The sequence below is a fragment of the Podarcis vaucheri genome, assembly GCF_965113315.1.
Source record: "Podarcis vaucheri genome assembly, chromosome: 1".
Classification (NCBI taxonomy): Eukaryota; Metazoa; Chordata; class Lepidosauria; order Squamata; family Lacertidae; genus Podarcis; species Podarcis vaucheri.
In genome coordinates this window covers 50,689,935-50,711,834 of record NC_138759.1, presented here as the reverse complement: position 1 = coordinate 50,711,834, position 21,900 = coordinate 50,689,935, and the positions used below count along the sequence as shown (strand labels likewise).

General features: G+C 38.5%; 1 protein-coding gene across 21 annotated transcripts in view; it reads left to right on the top strand.

Moving 5' to 3' along the window:
• GPHN (gephyrin) overlaps positions 1–21,900 on the top strand; it is a 241,340-nt gene that overhangs the window by 88,123 nt on the left and 131,317 nt on the right. For 16 of the 21 annotated variants that reach the window (XM_082224534.1, XM_082224553.1, XM_082224548.1 and 13 more), the window contains one exon: positions 12,368–12,406. The exons of the other annotated variants lie outside the window; for them this stretch is intronic. In XM_082224534.1, the coding sequence (XP_082080660.1) occupies positions 12,368–12,406 (39 nt within the window). The remainder of the gene's footprint in view (positions 1–12,367; positions 12,407–21,900) is intronic. 21 annotated transcript variants of the gene reach the window in all.

The following is a 21,900-nucleotide window of genomic DNA, read 5'->3' as shown; positions in this document are numbered from 1 at the left end:
ATTATTATTGTGATTAAATTATTGTAAATATGAACCAAAACAAAAGCGGATGATCATTCTTTTTAATGAATTACAATAGACAACCTGGTATCTGCATAGACGTGTAAAAGACAGACACAATAGTAATTTAAGTCCTTAATCCAATAGATCTCTCCAAAGATTTCTGTCACTTTAGGGTAGCATATAAATTAATTAAATGGTTGCCATACCACCCTAATAGTTTATCATTTAGGAACTTCCTATTAAAATGCTAAAATATAAACACAAGTTCAAAGAAACAAAAAAATGGGATGTTTTGCATGCAAAGTATGTGCCCTTCCACTGAGTTGCAGCCCTTCTTTGGCATTTAGTTGTATTGTTTGGAGGATACTCAGTATTAGAGACTATGATGGCTCCTATAGGAAGAGGTTATAGCATACCCTCCAATATTGCGTGGGTTATACCTTGGTATCTGTAAATGAAGGTTGGATTATAAATACTTTTAATAAGTGAGACCTGCCTTGTGTAACATGCTGCTGACTGAAGTTATGCATACACATTTTGTTAGATGCTAAAAACTCCTATTTCTACATGCTTTCCCATGTCAGCTCACATCCCTAATCTAAATTCTGCTTCATGGAATTCACATGTATCCAGCCATAGACAAGACTTTAGCAGACCTGAAGACATCCTTGTCCTTTACGTTGTTAACCATTATTGTTCAGCTATATTACTGTATTTTTTTGTAGTGGAAAGTATAGCTGCCTAGTAGGTGTCTCATTGCCAAGACAGAAAATAAGGGTACAAGTATTTAAAAAACAAAATCTGTTTCAATATTTTCCTGGTTTAAAGCTATTGTTTTACTCACTCTCCACTCTATTTTACCTTGCTCTTCCATTTTCTTTTGTAATTTGTATAAGCTTTGTCTACAGGTCCCCAATCCATTTCCTATCAGTTACTGAAGGAGAGTGGTAATTGGATTTACCCTATTCCCTTGTCAGGTCTTAGAATTTGATTGAAACAGTAGAAATGTACAATATTATCTGATATGGCTGTGAAGAACTAATATGGTACATGGCTAGAGGAATGGTTTTCTAACTTTCTAGCTTTAGGGAATATTCCATGTTAACTTGTCTTTCAAGGAACTCAAGCACATATACTAAAGAACTGTTGTATCTTGTAGAGAATTCTGAAAAACTTTTTAGGGTGCACACTCAGTTCACCTGGCCTTTGCCCAGGCCTGTTAGGGCTCACTGTTATTCTGCATGAACTCCATGTACAAATTGGTAGAAAGGAACAAGCTACTTTCTAGAGATACTTTCTGCCATTAGCTACTTCACTGAGGAAACTCATAAGCTTCTGGAGTATCCCATTGTTCCTTGGAACATAGCTTCAAAACCACTGAGCTATAAACAGTAGGTTTGAGTGTAAAATTTTGGGTCCTGGCATTACGTTTTTCTGGGTGACTATAGGCAAATCACTGTATTGTTGCTCAGCCCCAATGCACAGCTTAAAATGCCATTCTGATCAAATTGGGGGGAATGTTCATGTACAAAAGCAACATGCAAACCAATGTAGCCCTGAAGTGATTATTACAAAACAATAAATGCTAAATACTTTGAATATTGCATACTATTCATTATTTTTATTTATTTCCAAGTTCCCACTGTAATGAGCACCACAAGTTTTGGAATATATTTATGTTGCAGAAAAAAGAGAGAGAGTTTGTTGCGTACACATAAAGTGCATTAGGTGTTCTGATCTCTTTCCTCTGGGCTACATTGCTGAGGTATTTATTTGATTGCTAATATCCTTGAGAACAATTTATAATGATTCTCATGGAGGTCTGTTTGTAGTGGAAATAGATTTCATTATGTATAGCAGGCAGCAGTACAATACCATTTTACTTGTTATGCACTTGCTGTGTTATGTAATAATATGATTTGTAAATAGTAAAGGGATTAAGTTTTGCCAAAGAAAGTAGAGTGAATCAGGAAACATTATTATTAGTCTGTGGTAATCTGCTAAAAATCTCTTTTACTTTCACTGAAATTTGATTGGGGAGAAACTAGAAATTATTTTGCTGAGCAGTTTTCCAACCGTAAGAAAAATGGCTTGTCTTTATCCTTGCAAGACTTGTCCTGGTCCCCTAAGTCATTTTTACATTTTTCCCAAGCTGATAAGTCACTCATTGAGGAGACTCTTCGATGAGCACAAAACCGTAGAAGGTACACACCATTATAAACCTTATGCAAATATTTTATTTTGGAAAAATATTCTGACTTTTCTTTGAATTTACATCACATTATTACAGCAGCACACTCACAATCATCTTTCGAAACAAGCACATCATGAGAGTATTGCTATTATGGCTAAGTCTCCATGCAGAGTAACCTGTATCAGGAATTCACCGCTGTGTGCTTACAACAGAAGGCATTTATCCATTAAAATATAACATGGCACTTTACTTTTTTTAGCATATGCAATACACATGTATGCTAAAAATTATTTTAAATCAGACTGTGCATTTATTGGGAATCTTCAGTGGTCCCCCATACCCCATACGCCTTTATTAACTGTTTCCTCTTTATTCCCTGTTTCACTTGATGAGTCAACTACCCTGTTGTCCTCATCTCACCTCTCTGTGTGCCTCTCCAGTCCCATTACTTCCCATCTTCTGACTGGTACTACCCCAACCTTATTTCTCCTCTATGCCATACAATCATCCTCTCTTTCCTGTGGTTCCTTCCCTACATCATTCAAACATGCCGTTGTCTTCTTTACCCTTGAACTGTTTAACATGGTTGCATTGAGATACAGCTGTACCTCGGGTTACATACGCTTCATGTTACATACGCTTCAGGTTACAAACTCCGCTAACCCAGAAATAGTACCTCAGGTTAAGGACTTTGCTTCAGGATGAGAACAAAAATTGTGCTACGGCGGTGCAGCGGCAGTGGGAGGCCCCATTAGCTAAAGTGGTGCTTCAGGTTAAGAACAGTTTCAGGTTAAGAACGGACCTCCGGAACGAATTAAGTACTTAACCTGAGGTACCACTATATATCTTTGTTTCCATTAGAGCATATGACATGCAGCAATTACATAACAAATTAAAAAATAAATCTACAATAAACACTCAGATCAACATTTCTGAATATTGTTGGGTCAAAGTGTATATACCAAAATTATTACATATGTGAAATGATGTATAGTAATGTGTATTGCTTAGATTGGTGACCATAAGTAAAAAGGTATTTTGTATCAATAACAGTTAGAATTTATAAGAAGGGGGAGGGAGGAGGAAGGGAAAATAAAATAAAATATGTACTTCATGCACACCAGCCTGTGCTGTAAGCTATGGGTACTGTTCTACCATATTCCTCATTATTTGTGTAATCAATAAAATCACACCAGACTATGTAAAAATTGTCGTGTTTCTTTTGGCCTCTCACTACTTTTATTTTTTTATGTCAGTTTTTCCAGTAATGCTGTTTGCCAAATTGCATTATATCATTGGTCCACAGTTAATAATTGCAATGATTTCTATGTTCCAGCAATAGTTGTTACTGTAGTGGTTAATATATGTGTTAAGAGCTCTTTGTTTTTAATTTACAACACATCATGACTATGCACGTTAAGTAGAGAGAGTCCTGGGGTCATGGGGACTGTCTGCCTTGTTATCAAAGTTATTGCTGTAAATATATTTTTCCAGATCTTTTCTATTTTTGGACACTCCCACAACATTCATTAATATGTCCCTGTAGTGGGACATCCTCCCTAACACAGCGGAGAACTGTTTGGTTTTATATAAACTAGGCACCTAGGTCTTAAAAACCAGCCAATACACAATTTTAAAAACTCTTTCTCAGGTGGTTGCCAGTAGGGATTTGTACGGCACTTTTGTCCACAGTGTTTTCCATGCTTCTTTTACAATTTCTAAATTCCAATTTAGTTCCCACCACCTTCTCAATTTTACCGCAAATTTTGCTGCAAGCAAAATTGAAAGTCTATAATAGATTTATACAAATAAGACGTTAGCCCTTCTTCCACTATTATTTTTTCATATTTTGTTTATTGTCTTATGGCTTCATTTTTAACCTGACAATTTGTTCAAAAGGACCTTAATTGGTAGCCTAATAGCCATGATATCTGAACATTTCCCAAATGAATTTGCATCTCATTACTGCAGGGGCCTAGCATGGGGGGCCATGGGGGGCTGTAGCCCTGGGCCCATGATTTTTAAGGAGTGTGAGCCAGGCACTCCCACACAGGATCCCCATCCCACCCTGCCTGCTACTGGGGGTCTGTGGGCCCCAGAGCCCGGCCTGGCCTCACTGGCACGTCCCCAGCCCCCTCGCTGAATGGCCGACTGTCCAGCGTCTGGGAGACTCACCCACCAAGAGCCATGTCAGCCAGCTGGACTCTTCCCTGAGTGGGTGGGCAGGTGGTGCAGTGCAGCCCTGCTTGGCTTCAGTGGTTAGGGTTGAGCTGGCACACGGGTTCCATGAACCCTCCGTGCCCCTCTCACGCATATGCCTGGCTGCATCGGCAGCAACGGCTGGGCTGGTGTGGTGGGTTATGTTCACCTTCTGTGCCCTGCCCTCACCTGGTGTATATGCTGGGAAACACCACAACATTAATGGTAAGCGGTTGTCCCATCTGTGTAAAAATCTTTCAAATAATAGAATTGATTTTCATTCCACAAATCTCTATTATAGGCTCTTTGTTTTGTTTTGTTTTGTTTTATTTTTTGGAAAACTGTGTAGAACAGTAATGGAATAATGGGTGAGCGGCCTGGAATCAAAACCTTTGCCCATTTACTCCAAATTTTGAAAGTTGTAAGTGTGAATGGATTACTAAGCCAGTGTTCTCTAATGTGCTCCATTGAGTTCCCTTATTGCCAAACATTAGGTCTGTCATGTTGCTAAGTTGACATGTGTTGTAATAGCTGTTTAGATTTAGGAGTCCTCATCCTCCAACAGTTGGTTGAGGGTACAGCAAAGGTATTTTAAATGCATGGTCTGCCTGATTGAAATAGGAATGTGTTTGCTTTTTGCCATTTGGACATGTGGGCTGGTGGGATCCAAACCAGTAATGTTTAAAATAAAAAGAGTAATTTTGGAACAAGCATCGTTTTTAGTTGCAGCCAGTTGATGCATAATAGAAAACTTCATGTTACTCCAACATTGTATATCCATATCTATTGTTTTCCATACTTTGCTATAATTTGTTTCAATTATGGGTACCCTGAATGGGTAACCTAAGTATCTGAAGCTTTTTCTAGCTATTGGGATTTGTAATATCTTGAAGTTGCAGGGGAGTTTGAAAGAACATTACTGCCAATTTTTGAAAAATTACCTTAAATCCAGAGACATAAAAAGGTATCCAGTTCTATACTCAGGGGTGGAGGAAGGGGGGTGCAGTGGGTGTGGGCCACCCCGGGTGTCACCACTGAGGGGGGGGGTAACAAAATGCTGGGCGGCACTCACCGCAGGGCCTGCAGTGCACTCAAGCCACGCATCTCTCCTGGGAGAGACGCTGTGGCTTGGGCACGTGCAGGCTCCACGCTGCCCCAAACGGTCAGCCCGCTGCCTCCCCCCAGTTGTAGGACAGCTGAGTGGGAGGAGGCAGGCAGATTCTGGAGGCCCCGCAGCAGTGAGCCCCGCCCCTATGGCTGGCTCGCCCCGCGCCTGGGCACACCGCCCCAGGCACCCGAGCGGCTTCCTCCACCGCTGTCTATACTGATTAACTTTCCAGCATTAACCGGGCCTGGTGTACATGAAACAATATCGTCCCAAAATGTATTCCCTTCCATTGATAGTTATACCCTTTTCTGCCAGAATTGACATAATTTCAGGGGTTCTATAATTAGAGCAAATAATAAAGGTGATAATTGACAACGTTGTTTTGTCCTGCAGCTGAGTGGACATTTTTGTGAATCTGTATTATTTATCCTAATTGTAGCAGATGTAATTTCAAAATATTTTCCAATTAAATCATGAATGTATTAATTTATTGGAGCTGCTCACTATGAACCGTTGGCTGACCTATGACTGTATAAGCACTGCATTTTTTCAGCTATTTTATGGATTTATTGCAAAATGGCTGTATGTGGATCCATTTGAACAAATAAGTTGCCATTCTGGCCCATTTTATTGGATCTCCCAGCTACTTCACTTTTAAAGTAACTACATTAATACTTACAGATGGGTAACCGTGTTGGTCTGCCATAGTCAAAATAAAAAAATTCCTTCCTGTAACACCTTAAAGACCAACTAAGTTAGTTCTTGGTATAAGCTTTCGTGTGCATGCACACTTCTTCAGATACACTGAAACAGAAGTTGCCAGATCCTTCTATATATTGAGAAGGTGGGGAGGGGTATTACTCAGAAGGGTGGTGGGAATCGGAGATTGGCAGATAGCTGGGATGAGCCTGTTGACTTAACGACTGTAATAGGTCTTACAGGAAAAGGCAAGGGGTAAGGAATTTCAGAAATAGACTGGAAAGAGAAGCTGCTGAATTACAACTCATTACCAAACTTAAAACAATGGAGAGACCTGGTCTGAACAGAGACATTGGATTCTTATCTCATTATACATGACTAAGCCATTTCTCACCTTCTCACCCCTTGCCTTTTCCTGTAAGACCTCAATATATAGAAGGATCTGGCAACTTCTGTTTCAGTGTATCTGAAGAAGTGTGCATGCACACGAAAGCTTATACCAAGAACTAACTTAGTTGGTCTTTAAGGTGCTACAGGAAGGAATTTTTTTACATTAATACTTGTACTCATTTTAGAAAATAACCAATAGTGCCTTTCACCAGTCTAAACCTTCCACATTTTTGCTCCTATTAGGCAGTTCAGTTATTTTTATAATAAATTTACTTATATCACAACTTTGGGGGAAAAACCTTTTAATTTTAACCTAAAACCTGTAAAACATACATCAAGGTGTGTGTCCTCTTTCAACAGTAGAGGGCACTCCAGTACCACTGTGGGTATAGAGTAAACCACAAGCATAAAAAACAAGCTTATTTTAAATGATAGGGTACATTAAAGTAGACATTTTATTTTAAACCTCATGCCCAAAATCCAGGGTACCTTCCAGATGTTTATATTTTCATATCATCCAGTCCAATTGCTTTTGCTTCTGCAGAAAAGGAGTCCTTTTCTCTTTGAAACAGCATTCTAGCCTTGTATTAGTTCTGCCTTAGTTCCTGTTCATTTTCTGGGCATTTGAGAATATAGTAAACTTTCTGAAATATGTGCAGTGCTGCTTGTTCCTTGTCCCATTCCTCTTTTTGATTGTTGATGGCTTTCCTTAGGTCTCGCATGGGCTCCTGAGCTGGATCATCTTCACCAAGGGGCTCACTATCTTGCTCTCCAAAAAAATCAATAACCTCAGGTGGACATTCCTGTTCTAGAGTTGTTAATAGTTCTGGGGCTTCTTTGAGGCTGGTGGCTGAGAGTGATGTGTTTCCTTTGGTGACTACTAAACTAAAGGGAAAAGCCCAATAGCATCTTATTCCTGCCCCTTGCCATTTGAGTATTATGGGGCGAAGTTCCCTTCGTTGTTTCAGAGTGTCCAGTGATAAATCCTGCAAACCATGACAGCAGTATTAGTCTTTCAACAGTCATCAAAACCTTCCTGATCTTATCTTTTTTATTAAAAAATGGTGGAAGCACATAACAATATCCTGGGGGCAGGGGGCTGTATTGTGCAGATGAACAATATCTCCTGTCCATATCTTCTGGAGACAATTCCAGGGAAAGTATTATAGCTTTAAACCATTGGACTCCTCCTCAGGAAGCCCTCTCTGAACGCAGACATGCATAACAACTATCACCTGGTCACAAATACCCATTTTCAGACAAGGTACTTGAGAGAATGGGGAAAGATTTTATCTAGACCATTTTAGGCACCAGCATGACTTTGGTTGCTCTGATTCATAACTTGTGTCAGGAAGGGGGCAACACAACTAATTCCTCACATTTTTGCAATGGCTTCTGATACCACCAGCATTTGACTGTGCAATACCATGTTGTGCCAGTCCTTAAAGGTCTGCACTTGCTGCCTGTTTGCTACGGAGCCAAATTTACAGGGCTGACTCCAACATTTAATACCCTACAAGTTATAGGACCAAGCTGTCTGAAGGTGTGACTGTCCTGCCCATGAGCTTAGATCTACTGGGGAGGTCCTTTTAGTTATACCAGCATCAGGACCAGGATACCAGGACCCTGAAAGGACCATCTAAGTGGCAGTACCCCAGTTGCAGAACATCCTTCTCTTGAGCTTAGCCTGGTACCATCTTAGTTAGCTTTTAGCACTACCTCAAAATACTGCCCTAGATATTGGATTTTACAGATGGAAGGATTTGTGCATTGAGATCTGATTTTTAATTGGTATATTGAAAATTTTGCTTTTGATGCATGATTTTTTGTGGTTGGCACATTGCCTTCTTTGGTTGACTAAGGAACAGAAGAAGAGTGGGGGAGCAATCACACAAATCAGAGAACATTTTTTCTGTTGTTTTGCTTTCGGGGGTCAAAATTCCATGGCCATAAATGTATTAGAAATTTTCCCATAGGGATCAATGGAAATTGACAACCCATTATGCAAACTCTTGCCTAACGAACAATTTCCAAGGGACAAATTGTGTTCAGGAAGCGAGAGCTGTGTGTATCTTACCAAAACTTTGTGAAACTACTTGGAATCTGCAGCTGGTCATATTCACAATAGCTTTCCTGGTGGCCATCATTTCCACAAGCAGGCTAATGTGTTTTGTGTTCTTCACTCCAACCTAGAAGGATATAGGGTTACCGAGTACTGAATCCTGCTAAGACAGAGACACTCTGGGTAAGAGGTTCCCAGTTTTGATCACTGCTGAGTCTGCCTATTCTAGATGGGGTTGCACTCCCTCTGAAAGCACAGGTATGCAGTTTAGGGGAACTCTTGGAGCCATCGTTGTCCATTGAGACCCAGCTGGCCTCTGTGGCAAAGAGCAGCTATCATCAGCTTCATCTGGTATGTCAACTGTGCCCTTTATTGGACAGTGCTAAGTTGGCCACTGTGACACACGCATTGATAACCTCGTGTCTGGATTACTATGATGTACTCTATATGGGTCACCGCCGATGCAGCTGGCACAGAATATTGCAGCCCTTGTGGTAAGTGGTGCTCCTTATCACACTAGTGCCCTCCCCTATTAGCCACCAAGCCAGTCTTAAGGTTCTGCTACTTGCGTTCAACGTCCTAAAAAACTCTGGACCATGTTACCTGAAAAACGATCTTCCTCTTCACTTCTTGGTAGGGTACTATCATCAACTAATGTAACCCAGTTAGTTTTGCCACAGCCTAATGATTACCAGCTTGTGGTAACACAAAAGCCAGGCTTTTCACTGGTGGCACTAGTGTTGTGGAAAGCCCTCACTGCTAAAATACAAGAGGCCCAATCAGTGATGGTAGTTCTCTGGCTCATGAAGACACCTGTTTAGGCAAGCATTCCCCTGAACTGGACTGAAATTTATTATTTTATTAAATTTCTATGCCGCACTTCATCTGAGGATCACAGGGCAGTTTACAATATAGAAACACAAAATTCATAACATAGCATAGTAACAAACAAAAACAATACTTCCCACAGCATTGTATTTTATTTATTAAATTTCTGTTGTGCTAGTGCACATACTCTGATGGGACTCATTAATTGAATCCCACCCTACATTTAATAGTATTTACTGATTTTTGAAATGTGATAGCACCACATTATAATTGGCCGGATCAGAGGAAATACAGCTTGTTCTGTCATATCATCATGCAGTCCTATAGCACAGCTGTGATATTCATGTCCATATTCAGAATATTTTTTCACCCATCTCTCCCTTGTTAATCCTGCATTGCAGCAACAGAATAACACTGGAAAATTCTAACATTCCTTCAGGATGGGTATATCACATATTTCTGATACTTGCTGCGCATTAGTAGATCAAGCAGATTGCTGTGGTGTGTGGAACAATTTTCCTGCAAATTCCAAAGATCTCAAAAGCCTGTTCTGCAGTAACTTGGAGCAGGGCTTGTAGTGTGGCCTCTCCATTGTGTAAAATAGCATTAATGCAGATATACAGCAGGGCCCACTATCTGCAGTTTTTTGAAACCATTAGTGGCATTTTTGTTCTGGCAGGCCTTCCCTTCCCAGCTTTAAAAATGGGTCTTTACCATGAGTGTCTGCTATGTTAGCATTTTAATCTCATTTTAAACATATTTGCCTTTTTTGTGTTTTTAACTGTTTTTAATACTCTTAGGTGTAAAATGCCTTGAGAGGGTTGCTTAGAAGCTGATTAACAAATCAATGAGGAGAAGGAGGCAGAGGAGGATACATTTTAAAGAAACATATGCTTAGTTATACATACTGCAATTGGACGTAAGCTTGGTTCATTTTATTAGTGGAATATGAATGATTAGAACCTGAATCCTAAATTCATTTATTTAAAAAAAAATCTAGTGACTTTAATAACATTTATGTGCCTTATGCTACGAAAGCTGCTACTTTTATATGTCATATTTTTAGGCAAATTGATACATACTAGTATAGCATCTAGAACAATGACTGATTCATGAGTTGATGCTCAATGAGAGAATTAGCTTTTGGTATGATAGTCTGTTAGTTACTTACATTTCTGTTCTCCTGTGGGCTTTCTGTTTATGCTAGTTTTCCTTTCTAAGCGACTTTAATTTAGGTCACAATATGAGGTACAGCCAATGTGCCATATATTGTTAAATCAGAGTTATGGGATCCATTCATCCTCTTACTGTCACTACATTTATTAATGTCTGCATACACTTTCTAAAAATATCGTTTCAACACTTAAATCCATACTTGCTCTTATTTTGCTTTTAGTCATAAATCTTGTTCTTAGGTTCAAGACAGACTTATCTCCTGGAGTCTCCATCACTAACTGCATTGAAATATATATTTTAATTAGCTTCTGCAGTACGTCTGTGAAGAAGTATTCTGAGAGAGGATCCCTGTCTTAAATGTAAAGTAATTGATGAATTATTCCACTTATGAACCACTGCTATATTATTGTATGGCAAACAGGATATGGCAAACATGATTCTTATCTTACAAAATTTTCATGTTCTTACATAAAAATTCCTAAGTAGTCTACTACTTCACCTGAATACGTACCCAATAGGCACACAACTTTGGTTTTTTGTATAAAGTACAGTGCATGTTACTTTTCCAGCTGTGTTTCCTTGCCATACTGGACTAAATGTGATAGCACTACCATCACTTATTTATTTATTTCCTGTTGCACATTGGTGTGTCTGCACAGTTTTGTCTAGTGAATACTTTCATGAAAGTATGTTGATCTATTTTATTTGTATCTCTTAATTACATAAAATAAACTTAAACTACATTTCTGCCAACATATGTCTCATGCACTCTGTGTAATATTGCAGATTTATACATTGTATTTTGAGAAAGAAAGAGACCTTAACTCCCAACAGACACACCAACTAAAGTTATCACCTAAAGAGTAGTTTTGCCAGGCATGTAGCTGAAACAGTCTCATTGATTCATAATCATACTGCCTTTCCAGAACAAAATGTAGGAAGAATGGATCATACTAGTGTGCTATAAATTAATATATGATATAACACAATCTTTATCCTTCAATTTTCCACATAATGAACACCACCAAATTACTTTACTGATGTTTTTATGAGAACATTCACTAATAATATACATATAATCAGATTTAAGGGTCCTTGTGTCCATTTCTGATTTCTGAGCATGACTTTGCTCAACCGTATGTGTGGCTCTTTGTGGGTGACCACTTAATGAAGGAACGAAAGCTCCCTGGTGTAACTAATTTTCGTAGGAAACTATTGTCCACCTAAATCCCACTTTGAGCCCCAAACACAAATATTTCAAGAAATAAAAGGTAAATTTGAATTTAGAAGAAAGTGTTGATCCACTTAATGAGATCATTTTGCCACTTGCTACCATCTGCACAGTTCCTGTTTCTTTAAATCAATTCATTTTGAAAGGTTTTTTGATTTTGTGTGTGTGTGCCTGTACCCAAGAGAGATGTCCTCACGCTATATGTAGGCTCTATGTCGTCAAACTCTTCAAAGAAAACTAACTGCAGGTAAGTGATGTTGTTGTTTTTGTGAATAGAGGTGGGAGATTGTGATATTAAAATGCTGTGGGATTTTCAAACCTTTCTCAAATCTCAGAAAACGTTTGCATCTGGGAATGGGCAAAGGTTCTGTCCAGTTCTTGTTGTGCTCTAAGCACGTCACCATCCCTAAATTGACCTGCTTTTCCTTGAACCTGGGAGTCAGAAATCCCTTTTTCTCTTCTGTTTTTCTGCTGCAGAAATTCCCAACATTCCCATTTTGTGGGCTCCAGAGAGGGGTAAGCAACATCTTCAATCCCAGCCAATCATTTCTAATCCAGCTCTTTGCTAGTATTTTGGTTTGTTTTATTTTGAAATCATTTATTAGAAACAATTTTAGACGCGTTCCCATTTCTTTAATTTCCTTGTGGATTCTCATTCTTTAATTTCATTTATAGGAGGGTCCCCAGGCCTCCCTCAGGCACTAGGGCTCAGCCTCATTTCCATTTGTGTGCTGTACTCTTGTGGATTTTCACAATACACTATGTTGATCTAATGCTGTTACTGGAAGATGAGCATCCAGATTCTGGGGTTCTTTCACTTAAAATATACTTCGTTCCGAAAGAATAATGTCATCTCACTGCCCTGGCAATCTGTTCAAGAGCTTCTCTTTCCTCCTTGCCAGCAGCTTTATCTGATTATTCATGGGCACAGCCCTCTTCAAACTCTGCTTTTAAAAAAATGATATGGCGCTCATTGCTTTCTTTCTGCTTTGTCTACTCGCTGGCTGCCTGGCATTGCAATATACTATTTTGCTGCTTGATTTCCTGGAATGGTCCTCTTCACCACTGATTGTGTGGCATAAGACTGCCCAAGGTACTGCCCATGTATCCTTGCTGCCATTTGTATATGACTGCTTATAGGCAGTACCTCCAACTGAACTTCTCTCTTTTCACTGGCTAGCATTGCTCCCTTGCTGCTGTGTGCATCTGCTGACTTCATGGAACTGCTGTTCTGATGCTTTGTGCACCTGCTGATTGATTGATACTGCTCTATCAACTTGTTGCCTGTTTTGTCTTTTCCCTCCTGCCTTGTCCGCTTGACCACTAGCTTACATATAACTTGTGCTGCCCTCGGACTCTGATTACACATCAGCATTGCTGTGTTTATGCAATCGTGCTCATCTGCTGATTGTTTGCCATTCCTCTTTTTGCTTCTTTACTGCTTACTCTTCCAAAAATCTAAGTAAAAATGTGAGGAAGTGAAAAATGCTCTGATTGGCTCAAACATGCCCTTATTCAAGCTCACATACCCACATTTTGTAAATGTCTTCCTTTCTATTTTCATCAGAATACTCAATCTCCGCCTCTAGATAGATTGAGGGAGTCTGGATCTCATTTTTAGTCTTTTCTTCCATTATTTACCTCATAAAACTAAGATACTTTACAATATGCACAAAGATTAGTAGCAAGAACAATTTATGTTTATGAAGTGGTTCATGCCAAACTTACTGAAATGATTTCACTATGGCTACATAACATAGTTAATTATTTACCCTATCATTTTATTGATAGTGAAACAAACTCAGGCAGATTAAAGTTGGATCTCTTGTTTCAGCATAGTAGACCATGATCATAAATGAGGGAAGGAATTGCAAGGGTGATGTTTCAATTACTTGATTCTGAGTTTGACTGCCTGTTAAGTGTACCCTAACTTATTTTGCAATGTTGATTTTAAAGAGTTAGGGAGACCAATAGGTAAACATATCTAGTTTACCTATTACAAAAAAGCCAGCTATATAACATACAAAACAAATGACTATCTCACCATTACTAGATATGTGGCAGGTCATTCTGTTGTATGAAGGGCAAAGCTGAAAACATCTCACTGTTGACTTAGCTGATGTGATTCCTCCAGCTTATTGTAGTCTATCCTAAAGAAAAAGTAGAAAAGATTCCATTTAATGTATTGATTTTATGGCAGAATTGAAGAGGGGGAGGTGTTGCTGAGCAAACCTTTGACTCAGAAAAAAGTTCTGAGGAGTCTGGCAAAAGATATCAGCTTTTTAAAAGACGGTAACTTTTTTTCTTTTGAAAATATTCTTAGTGCAGTACCAAATGTATCCCAGCTTCAAATGTTCATTCACAGCACTATCACTTCTGTTATAAGTTTCAGAATCTAAGAACCTGTGTTCTTAACTTCTACCTGTGTTCCACACAGCTGACATAACTCATGTCTGTTGCTGATACTCTCTTTCCCCTTATCACCTAACTTTAAAAAAACATTTCTGCAGCTGGCCAACTAACAGAGAATGTAGTTGAGACTTGTATTAATGGCTTCACATTGAATGAACTAAAGTCTGAATTTTGTTAGAATTTGTGGAGCTTGCAGCACTGGGAAGGCTGGTTTTCTTGGAATATTGTATAGTTGCTTAAATTATAAGGAATTCTAGTGGAAATAGTAAGTTTTGCATGACTTCCTCTAATTTCCAGTCACTGCTCTCTGCACGTTTTTAATGTCTTTGCTCCCTCCATGCATTTTGAAATGACAACAAATTGTGTTGTATGGGACTGAGTGGCTCGTAGATAAATCCTCATTATCCAATTCTAAGCGACATAAATTTTTGCTTTCCTGCATCATGTAAAAGTTTAAAAGTATAACTGAAAGTGTTAGGTTTAAACTTTTCTAACATATACTATCCAATTCACTGCTTTTGTTTTTGTTTTTAAAGCCGGCAAACCTAATTGCAAATGAATTATTTGATACTCTTTCAACTGAAAATTGTAACTGCTGAAATATCAGGGGGGGGGATTTCAACAGGAAAGTTGCTAATAAAGTAGGATGGACTTTTCAACTGAAATAGTGAATGATGCACACACATTCTAGCAACATAATAGCAATATTTGTTTCATTTTATGAAGCCTGTGACTTTTCACAATTAATGTAAACTTGCATTATTTTTATTTGCAACTTTACGCCCAATGTTATTAGTTTTTCTTGACTGACATTCCTCATATTCAAACTGAAATTCTATTCTTCAGTTTCTTCTTTTTTGAAAACTACTTTGTCTTGTGTGCTTATCAGTTTATAGCATTTTAATTTATTTTAGTCCATTGTCTCTAGTGTCTGAAGCCAAACTACAATCTTTCATTCAAAATAATTTTCGTTTGTTTTACCATCTCTTCCAAGGAACTTTCTCTTATTATATTAACCAAAGTTTTTAATATTTTTTAAGGCTGGTGGTTTTCTTATTAGTTTCTTGCAACCGCAATTAGAATAAGGGTACTGAATTATTTGCAACATTTAGGTTTCCCAGAGTCCAACCAGAATTTTCAATCCTAATTTCTTATAAACTCCTTTTCTTTCCCCCTTTTAAGAACACCCAACATGTGTATGCTATCTTGATCTAGTTTGGACATTTCAGCTGTTTTAGGTTCAGATTTTTAAACACACACCTTTGAAATTCTGAAAAATAAACTCCCCAATTAAAACTCTCAGCTATATCTTTAGCCCTTATTGTTCTGTTATATTTTTCTTACAATAAGCACTTTGTCTTTTTGTCATGTAATCACAAAATATCCTCAGCTCTTTAGAATCACATGGCGCCAGAGTTGTAGTTTTATTTCTCATTAAACTTAGAAAATTAATTTATACCTTTGAACCAGTTTCCATTTTGTATGTGGAAAATATTTGTATCCTTGTATCTATTGACAGTACAAAAAATTTATTGATATCTGATCTTCATGAGGCTTCAAAGATTTAATCTTGCTGATATGTGGACTTCTGTGATTTTCTTTTAACCAAGTATTTATTTATTCAAAAAATGAAATGGTGTGTGATTCAGGGCATTATCTTCATCTGAGCCCTACTCTACAGAATAGGATTTAAGAAATTACTTAGCCATACAGATTGTAGCAATAGGACCATTGAGGTCTTACAATATTTTTTGTAAGTTAGATAAAGGTAGAACATCAAATGTAGTCAGTTCAGTTTTTGGCCTCATAAAGATTGTTCTTTCCCCTCTAACCAGGTACATCTCATTTTGCCAAGTCATGACTTCTGCTCTCCCTAGCAATGTGCTGCCTGCAAAGCTCATGGTATCAAAAGCATGTACATATTTTATCCAACATGTGTTGTTTTCAAAGTTTTAGACAAAGCATGCTTGAAGTTGTTGTTCTAGACAATTTTGTATCCATATTGCCTCCACTCAAACATGATAGTTGTGGTTACTAGAGTTGTTTTGCGTCCTGGTGGTGGTAGTTTTTGTTGATATCATTTGTAGTATTTTCATGGAATCTAGGTGATCATTCTGCAAACGTTTTAGAGATTGTTTTAAGCCTTTGAATCATCAGTGAAGCTTACTTTATACCACTGAAGTGTGGCTAGTGAAGTGGAAATAATACTGTTTAAAGCTGAACTTAAAAGTTCAGTATGAGCAATCTTCTTTTAAAAAAAATAACTATATTGACATCTCATATTAATAATAGGTAATTACTCACCACCACACAATATATATAGACCGTATATATCTGCCCTCCCACCTGCTCAGTCACCAAACTGTCCAAAGGTAGTCAGAAGAAGGCCTTTTCAGATGAGAGAGTATCTGCAAACTCTCAACTAAGCCTCCCCTGCATACTATAGTAAACAGTGAGGGAGAGAAGGATTATAATGCCAGTTGGAGAATCCCCAGCTGAGAAACTGGAGAATACTTAAAGCATTCCTTTTATCCACGAAAGCAACCTTGAGTAGCAAATCACAGCTAAGAGATATACTGGTAATAAAGTTCTCAGGGTCACTTTACACATTTCAGAATTTATCACAACTACGATCTATATACAGAAGGAATTTAGATAACATGCATGCAGATAATAGAGCAAAAAACCTGAATGTGTGATCATCACACAACACAGCCCTCACAGTTGAGGCGGCCCAGGGCTGCAACATCATTGCACCATGCACACACACCTCATGGCATGCACGCATGATGAAGGCATGCCCCACGGTGTGCGTGCACACCCTGCAGTGTGCTGATGTCACTCACACAATCCGCAGGGCGTGCTGACATATCTTGAGGATGTCCCCTGGCTTGTGGGCATGACGTCAACATGCCCTGTGGCGTGTGTGTGCGGCCGCCAGGAGGCGGTAAAGAATTGAAAAACACCTGAAGTAGTGGAGAACCCACTCTGAATAAATTACAATGTGAGTTTTTAAACTATCTGAACTATAAACTATTCTAGAGGTTTATGGATTCATGTTTAAACTCTAATTGGCTTTAATAAACTTACTGGACCATGCAAAATGTTTGACCTACCAAAACCGACACAGCCCTAGTCTTTTATGGTGGCCACTTAAGGGCATGAAAAACTGTTCTTCTTGCTTGCCTGACTGCAGAAACAGAACTTAAATAATACACAGTTTTTTATAGGAAAGAATTATAAATTTATCTGGATTTCAGGCCTTATCAATTTGTGTTATGCAGCACAGAATGTTCAACACAATGGGCTGTAGCCAATGTTCTTTGTCCACTAGTGTGAGGGCTTTTTTGCGGATGAGTTTTAATGTTGTGCAAAACAGGAATCAAATGCAACAGTTGCTAGTGGAGACTCATTGCTTTTGCAAAATCTTTCTACATTCTGGCAATCACAGAAACAAAGTATGAATGACTTGCATTCCTTTTATTTGCCTCTCTAATGTTAAAGAGCGCTTGTACATTTCCCTGTTGGAAGTGGTACACATGTGAACATAATAGATTTTTCCCCCATGGGAGAGTTGTATAAGCATCTTTTCTCTACCAGATCCGTGTTTGTGTATTTTATGTACTGTAGTTAAAACATTTCTGCACCACCTTTCAATTAAAAATGCCTAGGGTGGTTTCACAATCACTCCCGTTGTGCTTAAGGAAAAGAGTCAAAACAGAAAGCATACTTCAAATTTGAAATGAGTGTTAATATCTATAGACTTTCTAGGAATTACCTTTTATATTTTTCTGGCAAATCCAGCATTATTCATCATTGTATATCCACCTTTAGGTTTCAGGAATAAATGTATGTATTCTTTTAGAACTTAAGATCAGTAGCACCTACCTAACTATAAATCAAACACATATTTAGAACTATCCCCCTTTCACTTGATCTGTTTCACCTTTTTCTCAAAGATATTTGTGGGTTTTGTCTAACGTTTGAAATGGCTTTAGTCTCTTTTCCTAGAGTGTTCTATTTTTGAAACAGAAAATAATAAGAGCAGTTACTATTAAAATATTTTTTTGTGCCTTTAGTGACTTGTCTTTTGCGGTATTGTACTTCCCCTCCCACAGTTTTTAGTTTTCTATAGTTCAAAACTCTTTCCACAATTCACCAATAAACTTGTTCCTTCCCATTGTCCACATTGTATTGATATATTATGATTCCGCCTTTTTCTACATGATTATTTTTGGTGATATATGGTTCTTTGACATCTCATTTACATTAGATGCCATTATGTTATTTCCAGGTAATGTTTGCATTTGTGCAAAAGATAATTGTGCATTCTGTAGTAATTTTATACTTAAACAATTAACTCATTGTATATGATCCTGACCACCTTGAATGCAAATGATTCCCATAGGCAAAATGGAGCCTATGCATGCAGACAGAGTGAATGGCCACTAGGGAAATGTAAAGCCTGTGTGGATTGGAGCATGAGTCATTTGGTTGAGGGTTGGATGAAGGTACATGACAGGTAAACCAAGACTTTCTCTTGATGGCCAGTAGTGGCGCCTGCTCATCAACCTGTATGTGTTAGTGTATACAAGCAACTAGGGTGGGGAATGGAGGGGTAGGGAATCTATTAATTTTATGGGAACCTCAACCCATGCCACACTTGTGGGGAACTGAATTGATCCCCAGTATTTTTAAGAATTTCCAAAATGTGAAACTACTGTGATGTTAATCAATTTGCACTGTACAGTTGCAAAGGACATTGCCTCAGTGGCATCCATAGTTCAGGGGTTGTACTCAGTACATTTGTGCAACAGACAGAGGAAAAAAGCCCGTGTAAAGTTTTGTTCAGCTATATGTCAATGAGCCACATTGTAAGCAATGACAGTTAAAGCAGAAATACCTAAAATACACTATTTGATTGAGGTCACATAATGACATTATTGTCGTCAAACCTTAGCATTACCAGTCTTTACTTGTAACTCTTCTAAACTGGCTGTTAAGTAGTAGTTGCAATTTCAGAGCTTGCTCACTTTCTATACTCATTATGTCTCAGTCTCTTCATTCAGTATCTCAGTTCCCCTGCAGTGTATTCAGTTCTTCTGATCTCAAACTTTCCTCTACTTTTGTTTCATGTAGTTTAACAAACTAACTGTGTAAGATACAATTGGTTGCTAAGTCTATGAAGAAATCGGAGCACAGATTATGTAAAGTAGTTAATCAAACAGAACTTAGGCACCATATTTCAAGTTTTTGTGTATTGGCACAGTATTAATATAGTGACTCACATATCCCTCTGGTAATTTATATGCAGATAAATAAATGAACTTGTTAAGACTGGAGCTAGAAGCAGAGGCAAATGCTTTATCTTCTACCCATCCCTGTCCCCAGTGCTCTGCAGTGAAAGTCAAAATGATGGATAAAACTATAGCATTTGACAAATTACTAATAGAAAACCAGTTGGGTATAATTTAGAGTAACAGACACAAGCCATTGATTGGAATACTATCAGTAATCTACAATGTGTATCTTTATAAGGTATAAACTTGGGAGATTAAAAAAAATGATGTGAACATATTATCTGACACATGCAAAGAATGAGCAAGCTTTTCTTAGGAGGGTCTGGTAGTAGTAGAAGATCAGTTTCCTCACCTAGTTCTCTTATCTGCCTTCATTTTACCCCATCTTTATGTATGCAAGGCCTTTGTGAGTTCCTGTTTTCTCTGTAGTGCAGACAGTCAATAGGCTAACATTAACCAGTTCCTATCTGTACCCCTCTACGTTTTGCAGAGCCATTCCCTGTGTAACTGTTTTCATGTCCTCAACCCAATGCGCTACACCGAAACTATGTTTTCCTGATCTCAGGGGTTGCCCTGGATGAGTTTCTTTCCCCTTTTATTTTTAGAACCCTACCTCAAATTAAGACCTTTTAACATCAATGAGTTGTCCAACTATTTGATTAATGTGATGTCCATGCAGTCTTTATGTACCTATGGAACTTCTCATTCTGATTTACCAGGACTGAGACGTGTTTAGTTGGAATTTTGCTACTTTTTATTGTGTCAGCCTTTTTTGTGAAATAAAGCACCAGCTTTCGTGGGTGAAAGTGGATAATTCTGTTTTGTTAAGGGGCAATAATACCTAACTTCTTCCAAAGGACATCCTTTAGAGATCTGGCATAAGAATAATTCTACTACAGGACAAAGATACAGATACCTCCTCTACAGTCACTATATTTAATGTCACATATAGGATAAAATTGCTTATCTGAGCTTGCTGTCCTTTCCATTTTTAGTCTTCCATAGCCTATACATATTTAATAATTGCAGTGCCTGCTAGCTAAGGCTATTTGTCAAGGTCATTTTTTTCCTGACTTGAATTCTATTGAAGGGCTCCCTGGGCTGCAGGATCATTGTTTATGGAGCTCTTTTGCATCTTGTACTAGCACCCTCTTCAAAGTGTCATTTTGCTCAAGGACAAAGAAGAGGGATCTTAGTACATAAATTAAGGTACAAGTGTTTGTGAAAAGCTCAGAAAAGCATTTCATTACTTGAAGCGTGAAGAATAATATCCTTGTATGTGCGTTACCGGGTGGCGCTGTGGGCTAAAGCCTCAACGCCTAGGGCTTGCCGATCGAAAGGTCGGCGGTTCGAATCCCCGCGGCGGGGTGCGCTCCCGCTGCTCGGTCCCAGCGCCTGCCCACCTAGCAGTTCGAAAGCACCTCCGGGTGCAAGTAGATAAATAGGTACCGCTTACCAGCGGGAAGGTAAACGGCGTTCCGTGTGCGGCTCTGGCTCGCCAGAGCAGCGATGTCACGCTGGCCACGTGACCCGGAAGTGTCCCCGGACAGCGCTGGCCCCCGGCCAATAAATGTGAGATGGGCGCACAAACCCCACAGTCTGTCAAGACTGGCCCGTTCGGGCAGGGGTACCTTTACCTTTACCTTTATGTGCGTTACAAATAATGTGTACAGTGTATTGTTAAATCCTTGTTTAGACCAGGTTTGGTTACCTACTGGAGCATTCTGAGGCCAGATAGCTGCAGTTCATGTAACTGATAATTGGGAGATTCAGAACCCCATTAGCACATATTATATAATAGATGTATGAATATGTTGTTGTTTAATTTACAAATTGCGTTTTACATGCAACTCAAGGCAATGTCACTACATACAATTAAAAAAGCAAGCTAAAATAGTTTTTTAAAAAACATTCAGCACAAAATTTAACTAAAGCTGGGTTTAAAACAATACAAAATGAACACATAAAGCAGAGATATTTTCATTCAGGTGGAAAAGCTTGTTGAAACAAAATTGTCTTCGGCTGCAAAGCTTACTCAGGAGTCTTTCATACTTGTCAGACTCTGACAATTCATGTAAATACATTTTGTATCTTGTTAAATTTTGGATTTTCTAAGTAGGCTCTGAAGCAAAGTGTGAATTATTTCCATTTTGTGTAGTGCCTCCTTGTGATAGCATGATTGGATCAAATTACTTGATCATCATTCTGGGGACCCTAATGAAGGAGCTTACATGCCAAAAAATTTGCTTTCATCAACAATTATCATTAAATAGATAAAATCCAGAGTAAGTTTTCCAA